Source organism: Rhinoraja longicauda, chromosome 1 (assembly GCF_053455715.1).
Source record: "Rhinoraja longicauda isolate Sanriku21f chromosome 1, sRhiLon1.1, whole genome shotgun sequence".
In the NCBI taxonomy this organism is placed as follows: Eukaryota; Metazoa; Chordata; class Chondrichthyes; order Rajiformes; family Arhynchobatidae; genus Rhinoraja; species Rhinoraja longicauda.
Genome location: NC_135953.1, coordinates 57100574 through 57122621, shown reverse-complemented (window position 1 = coordinate 57122621; position 22048 = coordinate 57100574). Strand labels below are relative to the sequence as shown.

The window sequence follows — 22048 nt, the reverse complement described above, 5'->3', positions numbered from 1 at the left end:
CTTTGTTTCAATGGAGCCTAATAAATAACTTAACTGGCAATTGTCAGCTGCCTTGTTTCTAGGTCAGATATGGTTTAATGACAGAAAACATCATGAACAGTTTGTTAGGTTGTTTATAGAAAATGCATTTTTTAAATAAAATGTTAAATCAAGATCTTGATTTATTTTTCATGTTACCTTATAGAGTATCAAAGCTCATTTGTTTTACAGCCGAGAAAGCCAAATCAGACCAGTATGCCTCTGTAAACCTTTTGAAAAGTATACAACTTATTTCACTTAAGGAGATATTTGGACAGATGACGTTTGGTTAACCATTTTGGTTTTGGGACAGTTTTAAAAGAGAAAAGATAGGGAAAAGATTTAGGGTGAGAATTACAGAAATTTGGGCCCTGCAGCTGAAATCACAACTATAAATGGAGGCGCATTTATCTTAGGAGTAGACCAGAATTAATGGAGCCCAGATATTTAATGCTCACTTAATTAACTGCATTGTAACCCATATCCAATATCCATTTCACCATATTAATATCCAAAATCCATTTCACTTTCTGCTCATACTACACACCTCTGCCAATACACCTCTCCGCATCCGTGGCTAACAAGGGAAATCAAGGATAGTATTAAAACAAAAGATGAAGCATATAAATTAGCCAGAAAAAGTATCATACCAGAGGACTGGGAGAAATTCAGAGTCCAGCAGAGGAGGACAAAGGGCTTAATTAGGAAAGGGAAAATAGATTATGAGAGAAAATTGGCAGGGAACATAAAAACTGACTGCAAAAGCTTTTATAGATATGTGAAGAGAAAAAGACTAGTTAAGACAAATGTAGGTCCCTTGCAGTCAGGAAACAGGTGAATTGATCATAGGGAACAAGGAGATGGCAGACCAATTGAACAACTACTTTGGTTCTGTCTTCACTAGGGAAGACATAAACAATCTGCCGGAAATAGCAGGGGACCGGGGGTCTAATGAGATGGAGGAACTGAGGGTAATCCAGGTTAGTCGGGAAGTGGTGTTAGGTAAATTAAATGGATTAAAGGCTGATAAATCCCCAGGGCCAGATAGGCTGCATCCCAGAGTGCTTAAGGAAGTAGCCTCAGAAATAGTGGATGCATTAGTGATAATTTTTCAAAACTCTTTAGATTCTGGAGTAGTTCCTGAGGATTGGAGGGTAGCTAATGTAACCCCACTTTTTAAAAAGGGAGGGAGAGAGAAAACGGGGAATTATAGACCAGTTAGCCTACCATCGGTGGTGGGGAAAATGCTAGAGTCAGTTATTAAAGATGTGATAGCATCACATTTGGAAAGTGGTGAAATCATCGGACAAAGTCAGCATGGATTTATGAAAGGCAAATCATGCCTGACGAATCTTATAGAATTTTTCGAGGATGTAACTAGTAGAGTGGATAAGGGAGAACCAGTCGATGTGTTATATCTGGACTTTCAGAAGGCCTTCGACAAGGTCCCACATAGGAGATTGGGGTACAAACTTAAAGCACACAGTATTGGGGGTTCAGTGTTGAGGTGGATAGAGAATTGGTTGGCGGACAGGAAGCAAAGAGTAGGAATAAACGGGTCCTTTTCGGAATGGCAGGCAGTGACTAGTGGGGTACCGCAAGGCTCAATGCTGGGACCCCAGTTATTTACAATATATATTAATGATTTGGACGAGGGAATTGAATGCAACATCTCTAAGTTTGCGGATGACACGAAGTTGGGTGGCAGTGTTAGCTGCGAGGAGGATGCTAGGAGGCTGCAGAGTGACTTGGGTAGATTAGGAGAGTGGGCAAATGCATGGCAGATGCAATATAATGTGGATAAATGTGAGGTTATCCACTTTGGCGGCAAGAACAGGAAAGCAGAGTATTACCTGAATGGTGGCCAATTAGGAAAAGGGGAGATGCAACGTGACCTGGGTGTCATGGTGCACCAGTCATTGAAAGCAAGCGTGCAGGTGCAGCAGGCAGTGAAGAAAGCGAATGGTATGTTAGCATTCATAGCAAGAGGATTTGAGTATAGGAGCAGGGAGGTTCTGCTGCAGTTGTACAGGGCCTTGGTGAGACCGCACCTGGAGTATTGTGTACAGTTTTGGTCTCCTAATCTGAGGAAAGACATTCTAGCCTTAGAGGGAGTACAGAGAAGGTTCACCAGATTGATCCCTGGGATGGCAGGACTTTCATATGAAGAAAGACTGGATAGACTAGGCTTATACTCGCTGGAATTTAGAAGACTGAGGGGGGATCTTATTGAAACATATAAAATTCTTAAGGGGTTGGAGAGGCTAGATGCGGGAAGATTGTTCCCGATGTTGGGGAAGTCCAGAACCAGCGGTCACAGCTTAAGGATAAGGGGGAAGTCTTTTAGGATCGAGATGAGAAAACATTTCTTCACACAGAGAGTGGTGAGTCTGTGGAATTCTCTGCCACAGAAGGTAGTTGAGGCCAGTTCATTGGCTATATTTAAGAGGGAGTTAGATGTGGCCCTTGTGGCTAAAGGGATCAGGGGGTATAGAGAGAAGGCAGGTACAGGTTACTGAGCTGGATGATCAGCCATGATCATATTGAATGGTGGTGCAGGCTTGAAGGGCCGAATGGCCTACTCCTGCACCTATTTTCTATGTTTCTATGTAATATTTTCACCAGTCAGTTTTCCCTTTCACTTTTGTTGGTCATTGGACTAGATTTTGTGTAATATGCTAACTTTTACCCACACTTATGCAATCATATGCATAAATCAGGTTGTGTACTGAATTCCCACAAAGCATATGAATCACAGACAATGGATCTTAGCTTTTCCATGGTTTTGCTTAAAAGTCTTATATTTTTGTCTTATATTTATTTTGTACATTAAAAAGTTGTAATTTCAGAATTCTGTTTCTTTAATCTGCATATTTTAATTTTTATGCAATTGTGTCCTTTTTACTTTGTCTCTATTTAGTTATTTTTAATTTTATCTGCTTAATTTTCTTTGATTTATACATTGAACAGTACAGCACAGGAATAGGGTCTTCAGCTCAACATCTCAATGCCATCCATGACTCCAAATTAAGCTAATCCCCTTTATCATCACATGGTCTGTATCCATTGATTCCTTGCCTGTCTAAATGCCTCTTAAATGTTGCAATTATATCTGTTTCCAACACTTCCTCTCGCAGCATATTCCAGGCACCTACTACTCTCTGTAAAGAGAAACCTGATTCGTAAATCTCCTTTTAAATCTCTCCTTCTCATCTCTACTTACCGATTCTATTTTTTAAAAGTTGCTGACTATTTTCCAGTCACACTAAATACCCGCAGACAGTTTCCTTTAATAGATTCATCCAGCTCTACTCATTAATCCCTGACCTGCCAGTGACAGTAAGCTGTGTTTCTGTTTGTTGCAGTCGACCACTTACAGTTGGTGCAGAATCTTTTTGGTTTTCAACCATTCTAGTTGCTGAAGAGAGTATTACTTTTTTTAAAAGGACATTTTAATCTTTGGATATTTACATGACTTTAAACATTAGTGTTTAATAATCCCACAAAAAATGTGAGTAGGAATAGATTGAGAGAAATCAACTGGAAAGGTACCCAAGGATTCAGAAAGGGCTGCAGATAAACTGGAGATAAATCAGACAAGTGTGAGCACAATCAAGATATGGCATCTAAAGTTCCAAGAGAAACCACAGTTGTTTTGTGCCTCAACTTTCCACAAGAGGATCAGGAGCGTTTAATTGTCATATTTACTGACAAGGGGACAATACTTGCTGCATTTTAACAGCAAGTTAAAAGTTATAGCAAGTTGTAGCGTGCAGCGTAGGTTCACTAGGTTAATTCCCGGAATGGCGGGACTGTCGTATGTTGAAAGGCTGGAACGATTGGGCTTGTATACACTGGAATTTAGAAGGATGAGGGGGGATCTTATTGAAACATATAAGATAATTAGGGGATTGGACACATTAGAGGCAGATAACATGTTCCCAATGTTGGGGGAGTCCAGAACAAGGGGCCACAGTTTGAGAATAAGGGGTAGGCCATTTAGAACGGAGATGAGGAAGAACTTTTTCAGTCAGAGGGTGGTGAAGGTGTGGAATTCTCTGCCTCAGAAGGCAGTGGAGGCCAGTTCGTTGGATGCTTTCAAGAGAGAGCTGGATAGAGCTCTTAAGGATAGCGGAGTGAGGGGGTATGGGGAGAAGGCAGGAACGGGGTACTGATTGAGAGTGATCAGCCATGATCGCATTGAATGGCGGTGCTGGCTCGAAGGGCTGAATGGCCTACTCCTGCACCTATTGTCTATTGTCTATTGTCTATTGTAACACAGAGATAATACATAATAAACCAAAATACATAAAAATAATAACAATAATACTATGTAACCATAATACTGCAAAAATATCTATCATGCAAACCAAAGATACAGTCAATAAAAGATCATAGCTGCTAACATTGTGTTATGCCTTGTACAAGAGCCTGGTGGCTGCTTGGAAGAAGCTGTTCTGAAACCCGGCAGTCACAGTTTTCAGCCTGCTGTACCTTCCCAAATGAGAGTGCAGCTGTGGTGGTGGGACCTTTGATGATACGAGCTATCTTTTTAAGACAGTGCCTTTTATGAATCCCTTCGATGGTGGGGTGATCAGTATCGGTGATGGAATGGCCAGAATCTCCCACTTTCTGTAGACTTCTTCATTCCTGGGCATTTGAGTTGCCAAACCAGGCTGTGATGTAACCAGTCAGTACTCTTTCCACTTTACATCTGTGAAGGTTTGATGGAGAATTTGTTGACAAACCAAATTTCCTCAATCTTCCAAGGAAATAAAAGCATTGCTAAGCCTTTTATGTGACTGCGTCGATGTGCAGGGCCCAGGGCAGATCTTAAGAGAGGTGCATGCCCAGGAAGTTGAAGCAGTTCACTCTCTCCACCACCATCGCATCAATGGGGACAGGTTCTTGGATCCTCAGCTTTCTTCCCCTGAAGTCAGCAATCAGCACCTTGGTTTTGCTAATGTTGAGAGCAAGATTGTTGGCACTATTGGAACACCACTGGATCTGTACCATCCTCAATATAACTTTTTACAATTTAATACAAATGCTATTGTACCACGGCAAATATGCAGAAATAGAGAAAATATTACAAGGACTAAAGCAAAATACGTAGGAAAATAAAGCAGCAAGAAATAAGAACACTGATAATGTGAAGAATAATGTAAATTATTAAGGTGGAAGTGATTAATCTATAAAATTGTTTCCTTTACCATTATCAAATTTACTCTCTACAGGATCCAATTGCAGAATGAAAAGTCTTTGCTCATAAAGTATTTCAATTTTAATACTTGAGGCACCTGATTAAAGAAAAACAAAGTATTTAAAATATTTGCATTTCAGGTTGATGAGCTTTTGGTTTGCATTAAAACTTTTTCTAATGTCAGATGATCAAATAACACATCAAAATACCAAATAATAATTTGGTTTAAAATGTAACACTCAAGTTGAACCCAGCTCCACTGTGAATTGTGTTTATAATTGAGCTACCTTATCCAATCCAAATCATAATTCCTAGGTATGTGTGCAACTTGAAGAAGAACCTGCAGGTAATCGACACCCCCCCCCCCCGCTTCAGGGGACGATGTTGAAAAGTCCTTTGTGCATTGCTGTGTGCATCTTGCATGTGGAGCTGTTTCTATTAGTTCTCCAACAACTACCATTACTTTTGGCACATCACACTAGAAATGCCAACAAATTTTGCTCATGCCTCCTCCTGAAAGGGCGGCACGGTGGTGCAGCGGTAGAGTTTCTGCCTCACAGCGAATGCTGCGCCGGAGACTCAGGTTCGATCCTGACTACGGGCGCCGTCTGTATGGAGTTTGTACGTTCTCCCCGTGACCTGCGTGGGTTTTTCTCTGAGATCTTCGGTTTCCTCCCACACTCCAAAGACGTACAGGTATGTAGGTTAATTGGCTGGGCAAATGTAAAAAACAATTGTCCCTAGTGGGTGTAGGATAATGTTAATGTGCGGGGATCGCTGGGCGATACGGACCTGGTGGGCCAAAGGGCCTGTTTCCGCGCTGTATCTCTGTATCTCTACACATTGAAATAAGTAATTGTGATATAAATAATTAATTAAGATGACCAGTTTATACATGCTTTTTTAATTCCCTGAATTTGAACATTGAATTCATAGAACTATTTCTCAGAATTACTGCTATGTCATTCAGAATGAGATTTCTTAAAATACTGCAGAGCACAAGCTGCAACGGAGATTGAAACTAAATCGATCCACATAAGATACTCTGAGGTGATAGGAATTTAGATTCTTAAATACATTTTTTGTTACTATTGTTATCCACAGTTCCACCTTTCATACACAGACCGGGAACAAATAGAACGTGGGGATAGGGGTGAAGGTCAGCAGGAAGTCTTCAGACGAATGGCCAAGGAATTGCCCATCGACACAAGAACTTTATCTGGAGGTAAAAAGCAAATTAAGATGAGCAATGTTCTGCTAGACATACTTGGGTCTGGTTGCATTCTAATATCTAAGATGCTGTTTGATTAAACTGCACTTATGACTGGAAGCTATTAGAGTAATTCTTCTAGAAATGAATAAAGGCAGAAAATTATGGAAATGCACCGCAGGGCACACAGCCTCAAAGAAGAGAGAAGCATGAAATGATTGCAGTGGGAAAGTACCAAGGGAAGAGGTAGTTTGGGTACGTAGGAATGAGTGAACCAGGAAGTTGTGGAAGGAGCGGTCTCTACGGAAAGCACAAAGGGGTGGGGATGGGAAGCTGTGGCTAGTGGTGGATTTGTAACACCAGTCCCTTTACCTCCTCCCTCACATACATCCAGGGACCAGCAGTCCTTCCAGGTGAGAAAGAGGTTCATGTGCACTTTCTCTAACCCCATCTAGTGCATTCGGTGTTCCGAATGTGGCCTCCTGTACACCAGCGAGACCAAGCGCAGACACAGCAAACACTTGCACTTGGTCCGGCAAGCCCTGCTAGGTCTCCCAGTTGCTAACCATTCCCATTCCCGTACTGACCTTTTTGTCATGGGCCTCCACCATTCACAAAATGAGGCCACACGCAAACTGGACGAACAGCACCTCATATTCCGCTGAGTAGCTTACGGCCAAATGGTATAAATATTGACCATCAATTTTAGGTAACTAACCTTAATCGGAACCTGGGGAATAACTTTTACACAAAGGGTGATGGGTGTAAAGGGCGAGCTGCTGGAGGAGGTAGTTGAGGCAGGTACTATCGCAATGTTTAAGAAAAATTTGGACAGGTACATGGAAAGGATAGGTTTAGAGGGATATGGGCCAAACACAGCCAGGTGGGACTAGTATAGATGGAACATGTTGGTCGGCATGAGCAAGTTGGGCTGAAGGGTTTGTTTCCAAGCTGTATGACTTTATGACCCTCAAGTGTAAAAATATATCTACAGTGTTAATATAAATCATACAGCTTGGATCACAATTATCTCTTGCTTTGTAATTACAAAGTGCAATGCTAGCTTTCAAATGTTTAATACAAAATTCCTTCATCCCCTATTTTAGTAGATGTAATCAATTAATGAAGATTTAATCCGTTCGTCATTTGAAAATCAAAATTAGTTAAAATACGATAAGTATTCACATGCTTGTATCACAGTGTAATTTCAATGCCTTTTTCCGATTGATGACATTGAAAAAATGGATTCATGAAATTTAGCATATCTACAGTATTGTCTTTGTCCAGATATTTGCCCCATATATTTATGTATAGCATTATTTCCAAAGCAATTCGATACTGCGATAGATGTCAACTGGTGAAGCCAGATCGCTGTCATCACTGCTCGGTCTGTGACAAGTAAGCATTTATTCACTCTTCCATGATGTGCCAAACTGTTCAATGCCTTCTTTGTTGAACTTACCTCTACTCTGTTTTCCATGACATGTTACATTGTTGTCACATGTGTTGGTGTGAATACAGCTTTATGATGCACCTCTAAGCTGCCATAATTATTATTATAACTTGTAACCTTTTTTGATACACGATACCATAATAATTATGTGTTTTTCTCAGATTATATATCTAGTTATATATTTAATGCTTGGAACCTTTTCTACATGTTACTGTTCAGGTGGACTGGTGCAGTTTAGGAATAGAGATCTGCCATTGTAAGCTATATGGAACAAACTGCCAGAGAAGGTGGTTGAGGCAGACAACATTTAAAAGACACATGGACAGGTACATTAGGAAAGGTTCAGAGATTTATGGGCGAAAAGCAGGCAAATGATAATAAATTCCCAGGGCAACTTAGCCTTTGCTTCAGAAGACATGGACGGCACAGTGGCGCAGCGGTAGAGTTGCTGCCTTGCAGCACCAGAGACCCGGGTTTTATCCTGAACACGGGCGCTGTCTGTACAGAGTTTGTACATTCTCCCCGTGACCTGCGTGGGTTTTCTCTGGGAGCACCGGTTTCCTCCCACACTCTAAAGACGTGCAGGTTTGTAGATTAATTGGCTTCTGTAAATTGTAAATTGTCCTTAGTGTGTAGGATAGTGCTGGTGTATGGGGAGATCGAAGGCTGGTATGGCCTCAGTGTTCCGAATGGTCTGTTTCCACGTTGTGCCTCTAACATCTAAACATGTAATCAAATACTTCTCATTAATAATTCAAATCTCCTTGACATGCAACGGATATGTTTTTTAAACAATGTGAGAGATCTAAGTCTTGTCATGATTTGAGATATTCATAACCCATTTGTTTGTACAACTGTTGTGGAATGCCAAACTAAATGTTGTCTCCTGCCCAGATTTCTCTGCATGGTTGATATGGGGAGTATGTGGGAAAGTGGATAAGGTACAGAACCACCCGTAATAATAAACGAGAGAGGAAGCTGAAGGGCTGTATTTTACGCATATCTACTTCTTATATCAGTCCACTAAAACACTATAATTCAGCACCTGATTAAGCACACTGATGAACCTTCAGACAGTGAGGCACATGTTACAGTGTTACTGTCAGTGACTGAAATTTCCACCTGACTTAAAAATTTAGGCAATGGTCATTGATTTGTGGGGCTTTATATAATCTTACATTTAATTTTACTTTGTATTCAACAGGTGCATTTTGAAGATGGACCATCACTGTCCCTGGTATGTAAAATCTTGTATTTTCTGTGTTTAACCTCCAACTAGCTGCTTCATCAAATATTATGGCTTCAGATAATAACTCAATTTCTCAGAATATGCTTTACATATTTTGGGAGGAAAATTATTAATTGTTGCCTCTCCCTGGTAATGGTCTCCTCCTTTATTAAACAGCTATCAGAACTCACCACCTCAAAAACAGTAAATCCTTCAGTTCTTGCAAAACACCTTCTAGTCTCCAACGTCTAAAGTCCATGATCATGTTGCTCCTTTTCAAATTCATAACAACCTTTCTGAATGAATCTATCCAGCCAGACTTCTGGGCTGGCTACAGCCTATTTTCCCTTTCAAATATCCAGTTGTAAACAGAAAATTGACTTCAAAGACTTCACCACAACTACACTGCAACTGCAGTCCCCTCAGGGTCAATGTTATGGGTTCACCTATTTTTATTTTCATATTTTTCATTAGTGTCACAGAGATTTGATACCAAATTATACACCTACATGTACACAGATGTATATTTCAGATTTACCACATCATGACCTCACTCTACCCTTCTACATTTTCTGTTGTCAGATTGCTTGCTCAACCTCTATCCCTGGGAAACTAAAGGGCCTGTCCCACTTAGGTGATTTTAAGGCGACTGCAGGCGACTAGGCTGTCGCCGACAGTTCGCCGGGGTGTCGCAGGCATGATCGTGAGGAGTCTTCAAAGAATCGTAGTGGATCTTGGCGCGTCGCTGAGAAATCAACCAGATTGAAATTTCTCGGCGACAGCTGGCTTGTCGCCAGGTATCGTTGCTTATTGCGGGCGCTGTCGCACGCTGTCCCCAGGTCTGCTAGGTTGTCTTAGATGCATTTAGAAGCACGTAATATTAAATTAAGTAAAGTCATTTGAAGATACCATAAAATACTTGTGTTTAACCAATTTATTTACGGTCAGGACATTTGACAGGTAGATTGGAGGTGACAGTTTGACGGTCAGGTAAGCATGGGAATTTTTGCAATGTTTATGGCCATCAGCGATTACATTTAAAGTAGGCTCCCAACCCAGATATGCAACCCATAAACCAGATATGCATCTTCTGTACATTTTCAAAGAATGCCCACACTCCACACAAAAATCCATTTAACCACGTTTAAAATTAAATTTCTTAATACTGCTATTAGTAAACTAGAAGTCAATCCAGTTTATGCCTTGTTACCGTGAAGCTTGGTTTTCAAGTAACCCGGGCAAGATGTTATATTTCATAACTCTCAAGTAATTACAGACTTGTCAGTGATTTCAGCGAAAATTAGGACGTTGGAGAAGCATTGATAAGCGTGGGAATTTCGCGATGTTTCCGAAGACAGCGTAATCTCGACCTGACGTAGGGTCAAATAAAATGTTGGCGATCTGCTACGACTTTAACAGTCGCCGGCAGTCGACTAAAAAATCGCCTAAGTGGGACAGGCCCTTAAACCCATTTATCCCACATGACAAATTGCCTTCTCCTGCATTGATTCCATTTAACTCTCTGGACATTCTTTCTGACTGAACAAGATAGCTTGAAAACTTGGCATTCTACTTAGTGCACTGCTGAGCCTAGTACTTTGCAAAAGCTACAACAGGACCAAAGTAATTCTCAGCTCATTATATAACTTTGCAAATACTTTATTGTGCATTACTTTAGAGATGCATGTAGTTTCCTATTAGGAATTTCAGTGAATGTGGGCTTGATATTTGGCTTGATATTTGGGGAGGGATAGTTTGATAGTGGAGTCAACCGTAGAGTCTTTAGGTTGGAGCTCAGGAAAAGGGAATGAAATACTGGAAACTGGAGGGAATGGGTGTTATTGCAAGATTCTGGGGAAAGTGGCAATGGCCAGTTGTTAGGGTGCTGGATGATTGAGGGCAGGTGGTCAGTCAGATGCAAGGGGAGTGGGAGTGGTGATCGTCTGATTGTAAAAAGAAGGAGTGCTCAGTGTCAGCAAAAGATTTCCTTGAGGGTCCTGGGGAACACTCCTGATCATTTTATATCGCATTAGTTAATCAAAATATCACCACCTGCATGCTGACCTAATCATTCCCTTTTGGGCACCTTGTTTAAATATTATAATGAGGTCTGCCACCTCTGTGTTGCCACCTCTCCATCACAGGGTGCACACAGCAAATGTCCGCCAGAACGACCACACGTCGCATACAGGGCAGTTGAAGTTGCCTTTTACATTTTTTAATTTTTACCCTATTCCCAGCCTTCATCCACATATTGTGAAAAATTGTAACATCTACCTCCCCTTTCTTCTCTTCCTTCTGGAAGAGAACACAGAAGCAGAGTCATAACTCTGACCGATGATGGTACCAGGGTGCTGTATGCAGATATGCAAGGTGGGACTCAAATCATCAGTCCAATATAGACAATAGACAATAGGTGCAGGAGTAGGCCATTCAGCCCTTCGAGCCAGCACCGCCATTCAATGCGATCATGGCTGATCATTCTCAATCAGTACCCCGTTCCTGCCTTCTCCCCATACCCCCTCACTCCGCTATCCTTAAGAGCTCTATCCAGCTCTCTCTTGAAAGCATCCAATGAACTGGCCTCCACTGCCTTCTGAGGCAGAGAATTCCACACCTTCACCACTCTCTGACTGAAAAAGTTCTTCCTCATCTCCGTTCTAAATGGCCTACCCCTTATTCTTAAACTGTGGCCCCTTGTTCTGGACTCCCCCAACATTGGGAACATGTTTCCTGCCTCTAATGTGTCCAATCCCCTAATTATCTTATATGTTTTAATAAGATCCCCCCTCATCCTTCTAAATTCCAGTGTATACAAGCCTAATTGCTCCAGCCTTTCAACATACGACAGTCCCGCCATTCCGGGAATTAACCTAGTGAACCTACGCTGCACACCCTCAATATAAGATCTGTCCATATAAAATCTGCAGCATACTGCTGAAATCTTAAAACACAAAGTACTGGTGTAACTCAGCGGGTCAAGGAGCATCGCCAGAGACCATGGATAGCTGATGTTTCCGGTTGGGACCCTTCTTCAGACTCAATGAAGCAGTCAAAATGCAGATGCTAGTTTAAGTCTGAAGAAGGATCTTGACCCGAAACGTCACCTATCCATGTTCTCTAGAGATGCTGCCTGACGAGCTGAGTCACTCCTTCTGTGTGAACCATTCTTTGTTTCTGCTGTACTTTTAGTTTGCCTTGGAACTATTACGATATTTTACTGATAAACATGAAAAACTGATGCATTACAAACAAAACATTACTTAAGAAGAAGTATCCTATATGTGATGTTTTTAGTAATTCTTAGACAGTCGATGTTAAGGATTAGTCCATGGTCATACGATGAATTGAGGACTTTTCACGTTTTATTGAAGTTGCCAGGGCCACACTCGTTGACTCATGTGTCGTCCGTCCGTTTTGCCTCACCTATTTTTCTTTCCTTGCATTTCAGTAATTTGTTCGTTCTTTAGTGACTTCAGCATCCTGATTTTTTTCTTTAAAACAATAAAATTTTCACGAAAGATAAAATGTTACTTGTTTTCAGGGTGAACAACTGCATTGGTTTCTCCAACTACAAGTTTTTCTTCCTTTTCTTGGCTTACTCGCTGCTTTACTGTGTATTTATCGTGGCTACCGATCTGCAGTATTTTATCAAGTTTTGGATGGTAAGTTTAACATGTCTGCCTGTGTATAGTTACTCTAGAAAAGGATGATATTTTTCTGGGAAATAACTGTTCATACAATCCAATTGATTATACGATTAAATTTCAAGAGATAAAGCTAAGAATATTTCGAAAGTCATTTATTTGTCAAAGCTGTAAATGAATGGATGAAACAGTCAATTACTTAGCCATCATTCTAGTATGGTTTTGAAATTAAATGCATCTTTCTACCAAAATAAATTAGAACCAATCCAGAGATTAAAGTTCTTTAAGAAATTTTAGATCTGTACAGGCATCTGTTGATAATTTACAAATTAACGATTAGGCATAGAGTGCAAAAGGAAAGGGGGTTTTAGATAAAAGCACCAAAATGAAAAGTAGGTAAAATGTATTGTGTTTTGCTGATTGATTTTGATATACAGTAAACTAAAACTTTTCACACAGCCAACTTCCAGAAATAGCAATGAAAATAAATAGGACAAAAACTGCAGATGTTGGTTTAAATCGAAGGTAGACACAAAATGCTGGAGTAACTCAGCGGGTCAGGCAGCATCTCGGAGGTAGACACAAAATGCTGGAGTAACTCGAGAGATGCTGCCTGACCCGCTGAGTTATTCCAGCATTTTGTGTCTACCTCCAATGAAAATATATGTCATTTTATTATTTGATATCTTCTGGGATTTTTTTAATGATCTTTCGTTTGTTTGTGTAAGTGGATTCACAAACTAATGGAACCATTCATTCCAATTTTAAATATGTTCTACAAGACCATGGTTTGCAGAGGCAAAAATCTTGGAGCCTCCAGTTCTACAGCAGTGCCACCTTCCCTTGATTTGAGAATCGTGAGAACAAGGCTTAGTGTTGCAGCTGTTGTAGTCCAGCCCTTATTCTTGAATCAATCATTGTTAGCCATATTATTGTAATTTATTGGGATTTCCACTGTCAGTAAGAGTCATTCCCATGATAGGTAATTTGTTCATTTTACAGAGTCATGAACCTTTATGGGATAGAGGTCACATGAAGAAAAAGGGCCTCGTAGTATTGATGGATGTGAGGCTAAACTGAGGCCTGAATGACCTTTTTCTGGTTGTAACATAATGGACATCATCGTGGGTCTCTTTGTGCCTTTAAAGAGTGAACTCATTCCACCACCTAGAGTCAGAGTCATAGAGGGCGGCACGGTAGCGCAGCGGTAGAGTTGCTGCTTTACAGCGAATGCAGCGCCGGAGACTCAGGTTCGATCCTGACTACGGGTGCTGCACTGTAAGGAGTTTGTACGTTCTCCCCGTGACCTGCGTGGATTTTCTCCGAAATTGTCCCTAGTGGGTGTAGGATAGTGTTAATGTACGGGGATCGCTGGGCGGCACGGACTTGGAGGGCCGAAAAGGCCTGTTTCCGGCTGTATATATATGATATGATATGATGATAGTGAGACAGTGTGGAAACAGGCCCTTCAGCCATACTTGCCCACACTGGCCAACATGTCCCAGCTACACTGGTCCCACCTACCTGCACTTGGTCCATATCCCTCCAAACTTGTTCTATCCATGCACCTGTCTAACTGTTTCTTTAAATGTTGGGATAGTCCCAGCCTCAACTACCTCCTCTGACAGCTTGTTCCATGCACCCACCACCCTTTGTGTGAAAAAGTTACCCCTCAGATTCATTCCTCAGATTTTCCCCTTCGCCTTGAAACTATGTCCTCTGGTCCTCGATTCCCCTACTCTGGGCAAGAGATTCTGTGCATCTACCCTACTCTACTACCAACTTTGTTTTGTAACAAACAAATTATTTTCCTCTTTGCAATAACATGAAGTATGCAATATTCTACTGTCATTCTCGAGGTTCTTACTGGCCTGTACTTCAAGTCAGCAGTAGAGTTGTACAAGCATCCAAAACAGGGAAAATTCAATTGTCTACTCTTTGAAATTCTGTGCAGTAGGAAGAGCCTCAGTCTGAGGTAAAAAGCGTTATCCTGTGTCGTCACAGGTGATCACCTCAGGAAAACCTTCAACATCTATCACAGCACGTGGCTGCACATTCATGAGAGGCGGTTTTGTGGATTGCTGAAAGCATCTCAGCTGCTTTCTGAATCTAAGGCAATGACGAGCAAGATAAAACAGAGTGAAAGAGCGATACCGTGTGGAAACAGGCTCTTTGGCCCAACTTGTCCACACCGGCCAATATGTCTCAGCTACTCCCGTCCCACCTGCCCGCATTTGGCCCATATCCCTCCAAACCTGTCCTATCCATGTACCGGTCTAACTGTTTCTTAAATGTTGGGATAGACCCTGCCTCAACTACCTCCTCTGGCAGCTTGTTCCATACACCCACCACCCTTTGTGTGAAAACGTTACCCCTCAGATTCCTATTAAATCTTTTCCCTTAAACCTATGTCCTCTGGTCCTCGATTCACCTACTTTGGGCAAGAGACTCTATGCTTCTGCCCGATCTACTCCTCTCATGATTTTATAATGATGATTAGAAATGATGTTTTTCAGTGGTTTTTGAAATAATTTATTTCATATTGATGAACCTGAAAAAGTTGTCATCTGGGACTTTCAGTATCACATAGCGCTTCCACCCATTGGAACCCACCTAATTTGAGAACCATTAATCACGATATATTTGTAGAAAATACATGGGCTAAAATGGCATGGGTGACTTGATGCTTTGTCTGGAAAGATCCAGATATATTAAAATGAATAATGGTGATGACCTTCACTGGAGCAAGGGTGTCAGGGGTTATGGGGCAAAGGCAGGAGAATGGGTTTAAAAGGGAAAGATAGATCAGCCATGATTGAATGGCGGAGTAGACGATGGGCCGAATGGCCTAATTGTGCTCCTAGAACTTATGAAAGCATACTGTGGTACTGGATTAAGCCACAGGGCTTTGGTCTAAAGTTAATATATTTCCTGATAAATTCTGGGAGAATGTGCATCATTGGTGCAATGGCAGAAATGTTTAAATAACGCCATTTTTGTCGGTAGACCCGAGCAGCTATTGCATTGGAAGACCGACGAAGAAATTTAAGAGTGGTGAAACATTAAACTATCAATTTTCTTTTAAAAAATTGACTCGTTCCTTCACCCTGCCTAATATTCTGTTTCCCCATTGAGGTCATTCATTACTAGCAGTTTATTGTGATGGAGCCTTTTGGGACCACATACATATGGCTTCTTTCAGAGGACCTAGTAGGAAAATTTACATTTTATGTTTTCATAAGATCATGTGATAGCAGCAGAATGAGGCCATTCGGCCCATCAAGTCTACTCCGCCATTCGATCATGGCTAATTTATCTCTCCCTCCTAACCCCATCTATCCTGCCTTCTCCCCATAACTTCTGACACCCGTATTAATCAAAAATCTATCTATCTATGCCTTAAATATATTCACTGACTTGGCCTCTGCAGCCTTCTGTGGCAAAGATTTCCACAGATTCACCACCCTCTGACTAAAGAAATTCCTCCTCATCTCCTTCCTAAAAGAACATCCTTGAATTCTGAGGCTGACATCTAGTCCTAGACTCTCCTTAAATAAAACAAATTTCCTTCAAGACCTCTTTCTTTTAAGGAATCTTGTTAAACTAAATATATTTCACGCACTTTAAACTATATGAACAGTTTGAAAATAGGAATATGATTCTTAACATTTTGGACCTATACATTCAATATGCATCAGTGTGCAGGAAATGACCAGTGGCTCCATTTAATTAATCCCATCGCAGTCTAATATATTTAAAAACAAGATAATATATGGAACTTCTATATACAATTATTCATATGGAATTCTAATTTTGTTTTCCACAGTGCGAGCCATTTTTGTTTCTTATGTTCTGAACAGTAATCAGACACGTGGTTTAAAATCCCATAATGACAACAAACCAAATTTGTGTTTTTTTGGGACTTCATCTTGTTCTGTATCCACCCTCTCTTCCCACCCCTTCCCCTCCACCTTTCCTTTTGAACATAAAGGATTCAGTGATATTATTTTGAAGAGCAGGTATTTCTTCCCAGTCTAGACCTATAGTTCCACTCAACCAACATCTACAAAGGGAACATTGTAGATCAAAGATAGACACAAAAAGCTGGAGTAACTCAGCGAGACAGGCAGCATTTCTGGAGAGAAGGAATGGGTGACGTTTCAGGTCGAGACCCTTCTTCAGACTGGTGAGGGATAAGGGAAACGAGAGATATAGACAGTGATGTGGAGAGATAAAGAACAATGAATGAAAGATATGCAAAAAAGTAACGATGATAAAGGAAACAAGCCATTGTAAGCTGTTTGTAAGGTGAAAATGAGAAGCTAGTACAACTTGGGTGGGGGAGGGATAGAGAGGGAATTAGAATTCCCTCCAGAATTATCCTTGAATCTGACAGAAAAGTCAACCATCAGTACATCACTCTTCACAAAAATGGCATCAAGAATCCACACATGACCAACTTAATCAAGACACCTTTGTTCCATATAGAACACGCGCTTGGTCTGCAGAATGAGGCCACACACATACTTGAGGAACAGCATCTCATATTCTGCTGGGTTGGCTCACAACCCAATGGTATTAACTGAATTCACTCATTTCAGGTAAATAACCTACAAAACACCCCACCCTCCTTCTTTCCCACTCCCCACTCTTTTCCCCCCCTCTCTTCCCTGTGCCCCTCTTGGACTCACACCCATTTCTACCTTCCACTTACACCTACATTTCTTCCTCTGGCTTCACAATTTATACCTCTTCTATCTTTATCTCACACTTTTTGTTTTTTCATCTTTGGCCTTTGTCTAACCATCTGCCTATCAAATACCTGCCTCACCTGTATCCACTTATCACTTGCCAGACTTTGTTAGATTTAGTTTTAGAGAAACAGCATAGAAACAGGCTCTTCGGCCCACTGAGTCCACGCCGATCAGCGATCACCTGTACACTAGTTCTATCCGACACATTAGAGACTATTTTTACAGGAGCTAATTAACCTACAAACTTGCTTGTTTTTAGAATGTGGGAGGAAAACAGAGCACCTGGAGAAAACCCATGTGGTCACAGGGAGTACATGCAAACTCCATACAGACAGCACCATAGTCAGGATCGACCCGGGTCTCTGGCACTGTAAGGCAGCAACTCTACTGCTGTGCCACTGTCCTGCCACTCCTGATTTCGTCCCCTCCCCCTTCCCCACCACAATCAGTCTGAAGAAGAATCCCTACCTGAAACATCCCTTATCCATCTTCTCCAGAGTTGCTGCCTGACCCGTTGATTTACTCCAGCACTTTGTGTCTTTTTTCCCCACTTAGGGTTTACCCAATAATAGCTGCTCCCAATTTACTCTCACTAACTCTTATCTAATAATGCTGTAATCTGCCTTATTCTTATTTAGTAACTTCCTCCAAGGTCCAGACTTATCCTTATTCATCTTAAAACTTGCATAGATGTGATCACTGTTCCCAAAATGCTCTTCCATTTATGATCTTCCAAGGATATCTGGTCAGGATTATCATTGCACATCTGACACAATTTTCACAAAAGACTCACTTCAAATGATGTCCATCCAATATTTGTTGGTACCAGTAATGCTAACACTGGACAAATATGTGGCGATATACCAAATCCTACTGTAGCATACTGTAGCAAATTGCCTTATGGCACACAGCAGGAAAACACACTATAGCCTGACAAACTGCTTCAGAGCAGTGTTCTTCCATCTGTTTTTGTATTATTTATATTCGTAAAGTGACTGAACGAACAACTGATCCCAATGATATGAAAATATATATGATAAGTGTATAATTTTAGTGCTTTTATATTCATTCTCACTCTTACGTTCCAAAACACAATCAACCTCTCTTAATTTCATTAGCTTTCAAAGGAAAGTACACGTCAAAATAAATTGTAACTTTTTAAGAGCAATGGCAGTAACATGTTTCATCTCATGATTGTGCAAACAACATGCTGTGGTGATGGCAGTGGTGAGGTCCAGGTTTAACCTCACTGATTGCAGTTATATAGTCATATAGCACGGAAACAGGCCCTTCGGCCCAACTTGCCCACGCCGACCAACATGCCTGATCCACACTAGTCCCACCTGCCTGCTTTTGGCCTGCTGTATTACTACCTTATCCATGTACCTTTCTAAATGTTTCTTAAACATTGCGATATTACCTGTCTTAAAAACCTCCTCCAGCAGCTTGTTCCATACACCTATCACCCTTTGTGTAAATAATTACCCCTTAGGTTCCCATTAAATCTTTCCCCCCCTCACCTTAAACATACGTCCTCTAGTTCTCGATTCTCCTTGCAGTGTTTCAGATTTTATGCTTCTCAATCTTAAAGTGAATTCCCCACTTAGAAGGAAGCAGGAATGGACAGACTAGGACTGCTCTAAATCTTGCAAGATTAGGTCATGAAGAAGACAATGTTAGAGAATAATCTAGTTAAAATTATATTTTTTAAAGGATATGTACATGGAGATTTTGATTCATCGGAGCATTCAGAACTAGATTCTATACCATTCAGAATTGAATGCCGGGAGCAATTTTTCCACTAAAAACAGAGGAAATCTGGAACTCTTTCACACTCTCATCTAAAGGATAATAACTGCTGGGTTAATTGAAATTGTTATGAACCATAAATAGGTTTCTTTTGAGCGTAGGATGTTTATGTTTATTAATCAGAGGTCACGATTGTAGTTGAGGTACAAATTAGTTGAATGTCTTGCATAATGGAATGGCCTTCCCTTGTTCCTTATAAGCCTGGAAAAGATAGGAAAACATTAAACCAGATCTGGTGCTGTAGTATATAGTTTCAAAATTACACACAGCAGGTACAACCTTGTTTTCTATGTTTCCAGTGTACTGTTACCTTTTTGTTTTTATTCCCCAGAACGGTTTGCCAGATACCCAAGCAAAGTTCCACATCATGTTCCTGTTCTTTGCAGCTGCAATGTTTTCCATCAGCCTGTCCTCTTTGTTTGGCTATCACTGCTGGTTAGTCAGTAAAAACAGGTCTACATTAGGTAAGATAAAAATTCTCAATGATAATCTGTTTGAGGTGTTGTATTTTTAAATTAAGGCAAAATTGGGTAATGTACAACATAGAAAAAATAAGGTCATCTCAATGTAACTTTGTGATGTTTTCATATTTTGAGTTTGCATGACTGCAGAAATATTGTGCGCAATAACGTAGCCGTTGTTCTGTCAGAGGTTTGGGGTCATTGTGACAAAGTCCACAGGGAAACCTGTATGCATCAAAACCTCTCTTCCTGACCTGGTGACTGTGTCCTGCTCTCTCCAGCCAGATTCATAGTTCACCAGGGAGGTACCTGCAATGAAAGTAAAACTGGTCTGTCAGGATGGGACATTGTGAAGACCAAACATTCTCTGTGCCACTGCACCAGTAAAATTCAAACAGGTACAGCACAGAGACCAATAATGCTATCTCCACTCCCAATCTCTGAGCAGCCTGATCTCAATATGTACACAGAGTGAGAACAGTAAAGTGGAAAAAATAGCAGGGAAAGATTGCTTTTGTAACAGAGGAGTTGATTTAGTTCTAATAAAAATGCAACATGTGACATAGTACATTTACTTTGGTGAGTAGAATGGTCAGTCTGTCTAGTCGTTCAATGTGACTGGTCTTTTGTCCCTGATACAATTTCTTGTAACTCTTCAGCAAAGTCTCTTAGGTCTTGTATCCTTTCTGCAGTGTAGTGTCCAAAATGGGCCATGCATCTGCAGAATGACCTTATCTATCTTTTCTGCTTTCATGCCACAGAAGGCTGTGGAGACCAAATCAATGGATATTGTTAAGGCAGAGATTGATAGATTCTTGATTAGTACGGGTGTCAGGGTTATGGGGAGAAGACGAGAATGGGGGTTGAGAGGAAAAGGTAGATCAGCCATGATTGAATGGTGGAGTAGACTTGATGGGCCAAATGGCCTATTTCTGCTCCTATCACATGAACATCCTTTCTTTTGCACTCTGTGGCCCCAATCTTCACCATGGTGGTTTGTTCAAGAAGGTGGAGGAGTTGTGCTCTTGAAATCATATGAAGCCTTAAGCCATTGCACACTGCAGTTGGTGCTGGCTGTATGAGCAGGCAGCATGGATTGGGTGTATTGCTGCATCAGGTCAAACAGGCATATTGTGCTCCCTGTGCTTGTTTGTGGGAAATATCTAATTTAAAATCCTTACCTCTTCCACACCTTCATTCTCTCTTCTACTTCTGCATTGGTCAGACTGTTCAACATCCTCACTTGAATGATATGCAGTAAACGCCAGAAGACAAACTATTTGCTAAAGTAACTATGCCCTTCGCAGCTACAATACCAGCATGAATCTTGCTTTTTCTCCTTGCTCAACGCTTTGCTGATCTTTCATCACATACCTCTCTCCTTTGCAAAGATTTCCTCCTCTCTCCTCAATAGAATGAACTGATTCCATTGTGCAATGTAGCAACATTAGATGGAAATTTTAAAATAAATGTTTTGGAGCACTGTTAAATGTTCAACTTTGGTTCAACTATTTTTAGAAAGCATGTATAAGAAAGAACTGCAGATGCTGGTTTAAATCTAAGGTAGACACAAAAGACAGGCAGCACCTCTGGTGAGAAGGAATGGGTGAGGTTTCGGGTCGAGACCCTTCTTCAATCTGAAGAAGGATCTCGACCCGAAACAGCACCGATTCCTTCTCTCCATAGATGCTGCCTGTCCCGCTGAGTTACTCCAGCATTTTGCGTCTACCTTCCATTTTTAGAAAGCATATGTATGCCCTCATCCATACCCTTGTCACATTCAATCAATTTTTTTCAGGTTGATTTAAATCCACCAGCCTCAATAAATGTCAACCTGTTACACAAGACACACTCCCACCACCCTTACCCTTATCCTTCTCAATCTACGGTTCACAATTCCTTCACTGACTTTAGATATCTTTGTGATTTAAATTCCTCTGGCTCACTAACTAATTTCCTGTAGTCATAAAACCAAACTTATGAAAGATGAGAGGGGATCTTATAGAAACATATAAAATTCTTAAAGGATTGGACAGGCTAGATGCAGAAAAAATGTTCCCGATGTTGGGGGAGTCCAGAACCAGGGGTCACAGTTTAAGAATAAGTTGGCCGTTTAGGCGTAAGATGAGGAAAAACCTTTTCAGCCAGAGAGCTGTGAATCTGTGGAATTCTCTGTCACAGATGGCAGTGGAGGCCAATTCATGGGGTATTTTCAAGAGATTTAGCTCTTAGGAATCAAGAGATATGGGGAGAAAGCAGGAACGG

The 22048-nt window shown here is 41.0% G+C and overlaps 1 protein-coding gene across 5 annotated transcripts in view; it reads left to right on the top strand.

The window, feature by feature from the left end:
* zdhhc2 (zDHHC palmitoyltransferase 2) overlaps window positions 1-22048 on the top strand; it is an 87087-nt gene that overhangs the window by 21302 nt on the left and 43737 nt on the right. For all 5 annotated transcript variants that reach the window (XM_078398022.1, XM_078398030.1, XM_078397994.1 and 2 more), the window contains exons 4-8: window positions 6326-6446; window positions 7760-7829; window positions 9089-9121; window positions 12657-12777; window positions 19654-19786. In XM_078398022.1, the coding sequence (XP_078254148.1) occupies window positions 6326-6446; window positions 7760-7829; window positions 9089-9121; window positions 12657-12777; window positions 19654-19786 (478 nt within the window). The remainder of the gene's footprint in view (window positions 1-6325; window positions 6447-7759; window positions 7830-9088; window positions 9122-12656; window positions 12778-19653; window positions 19787-22048) is intronic.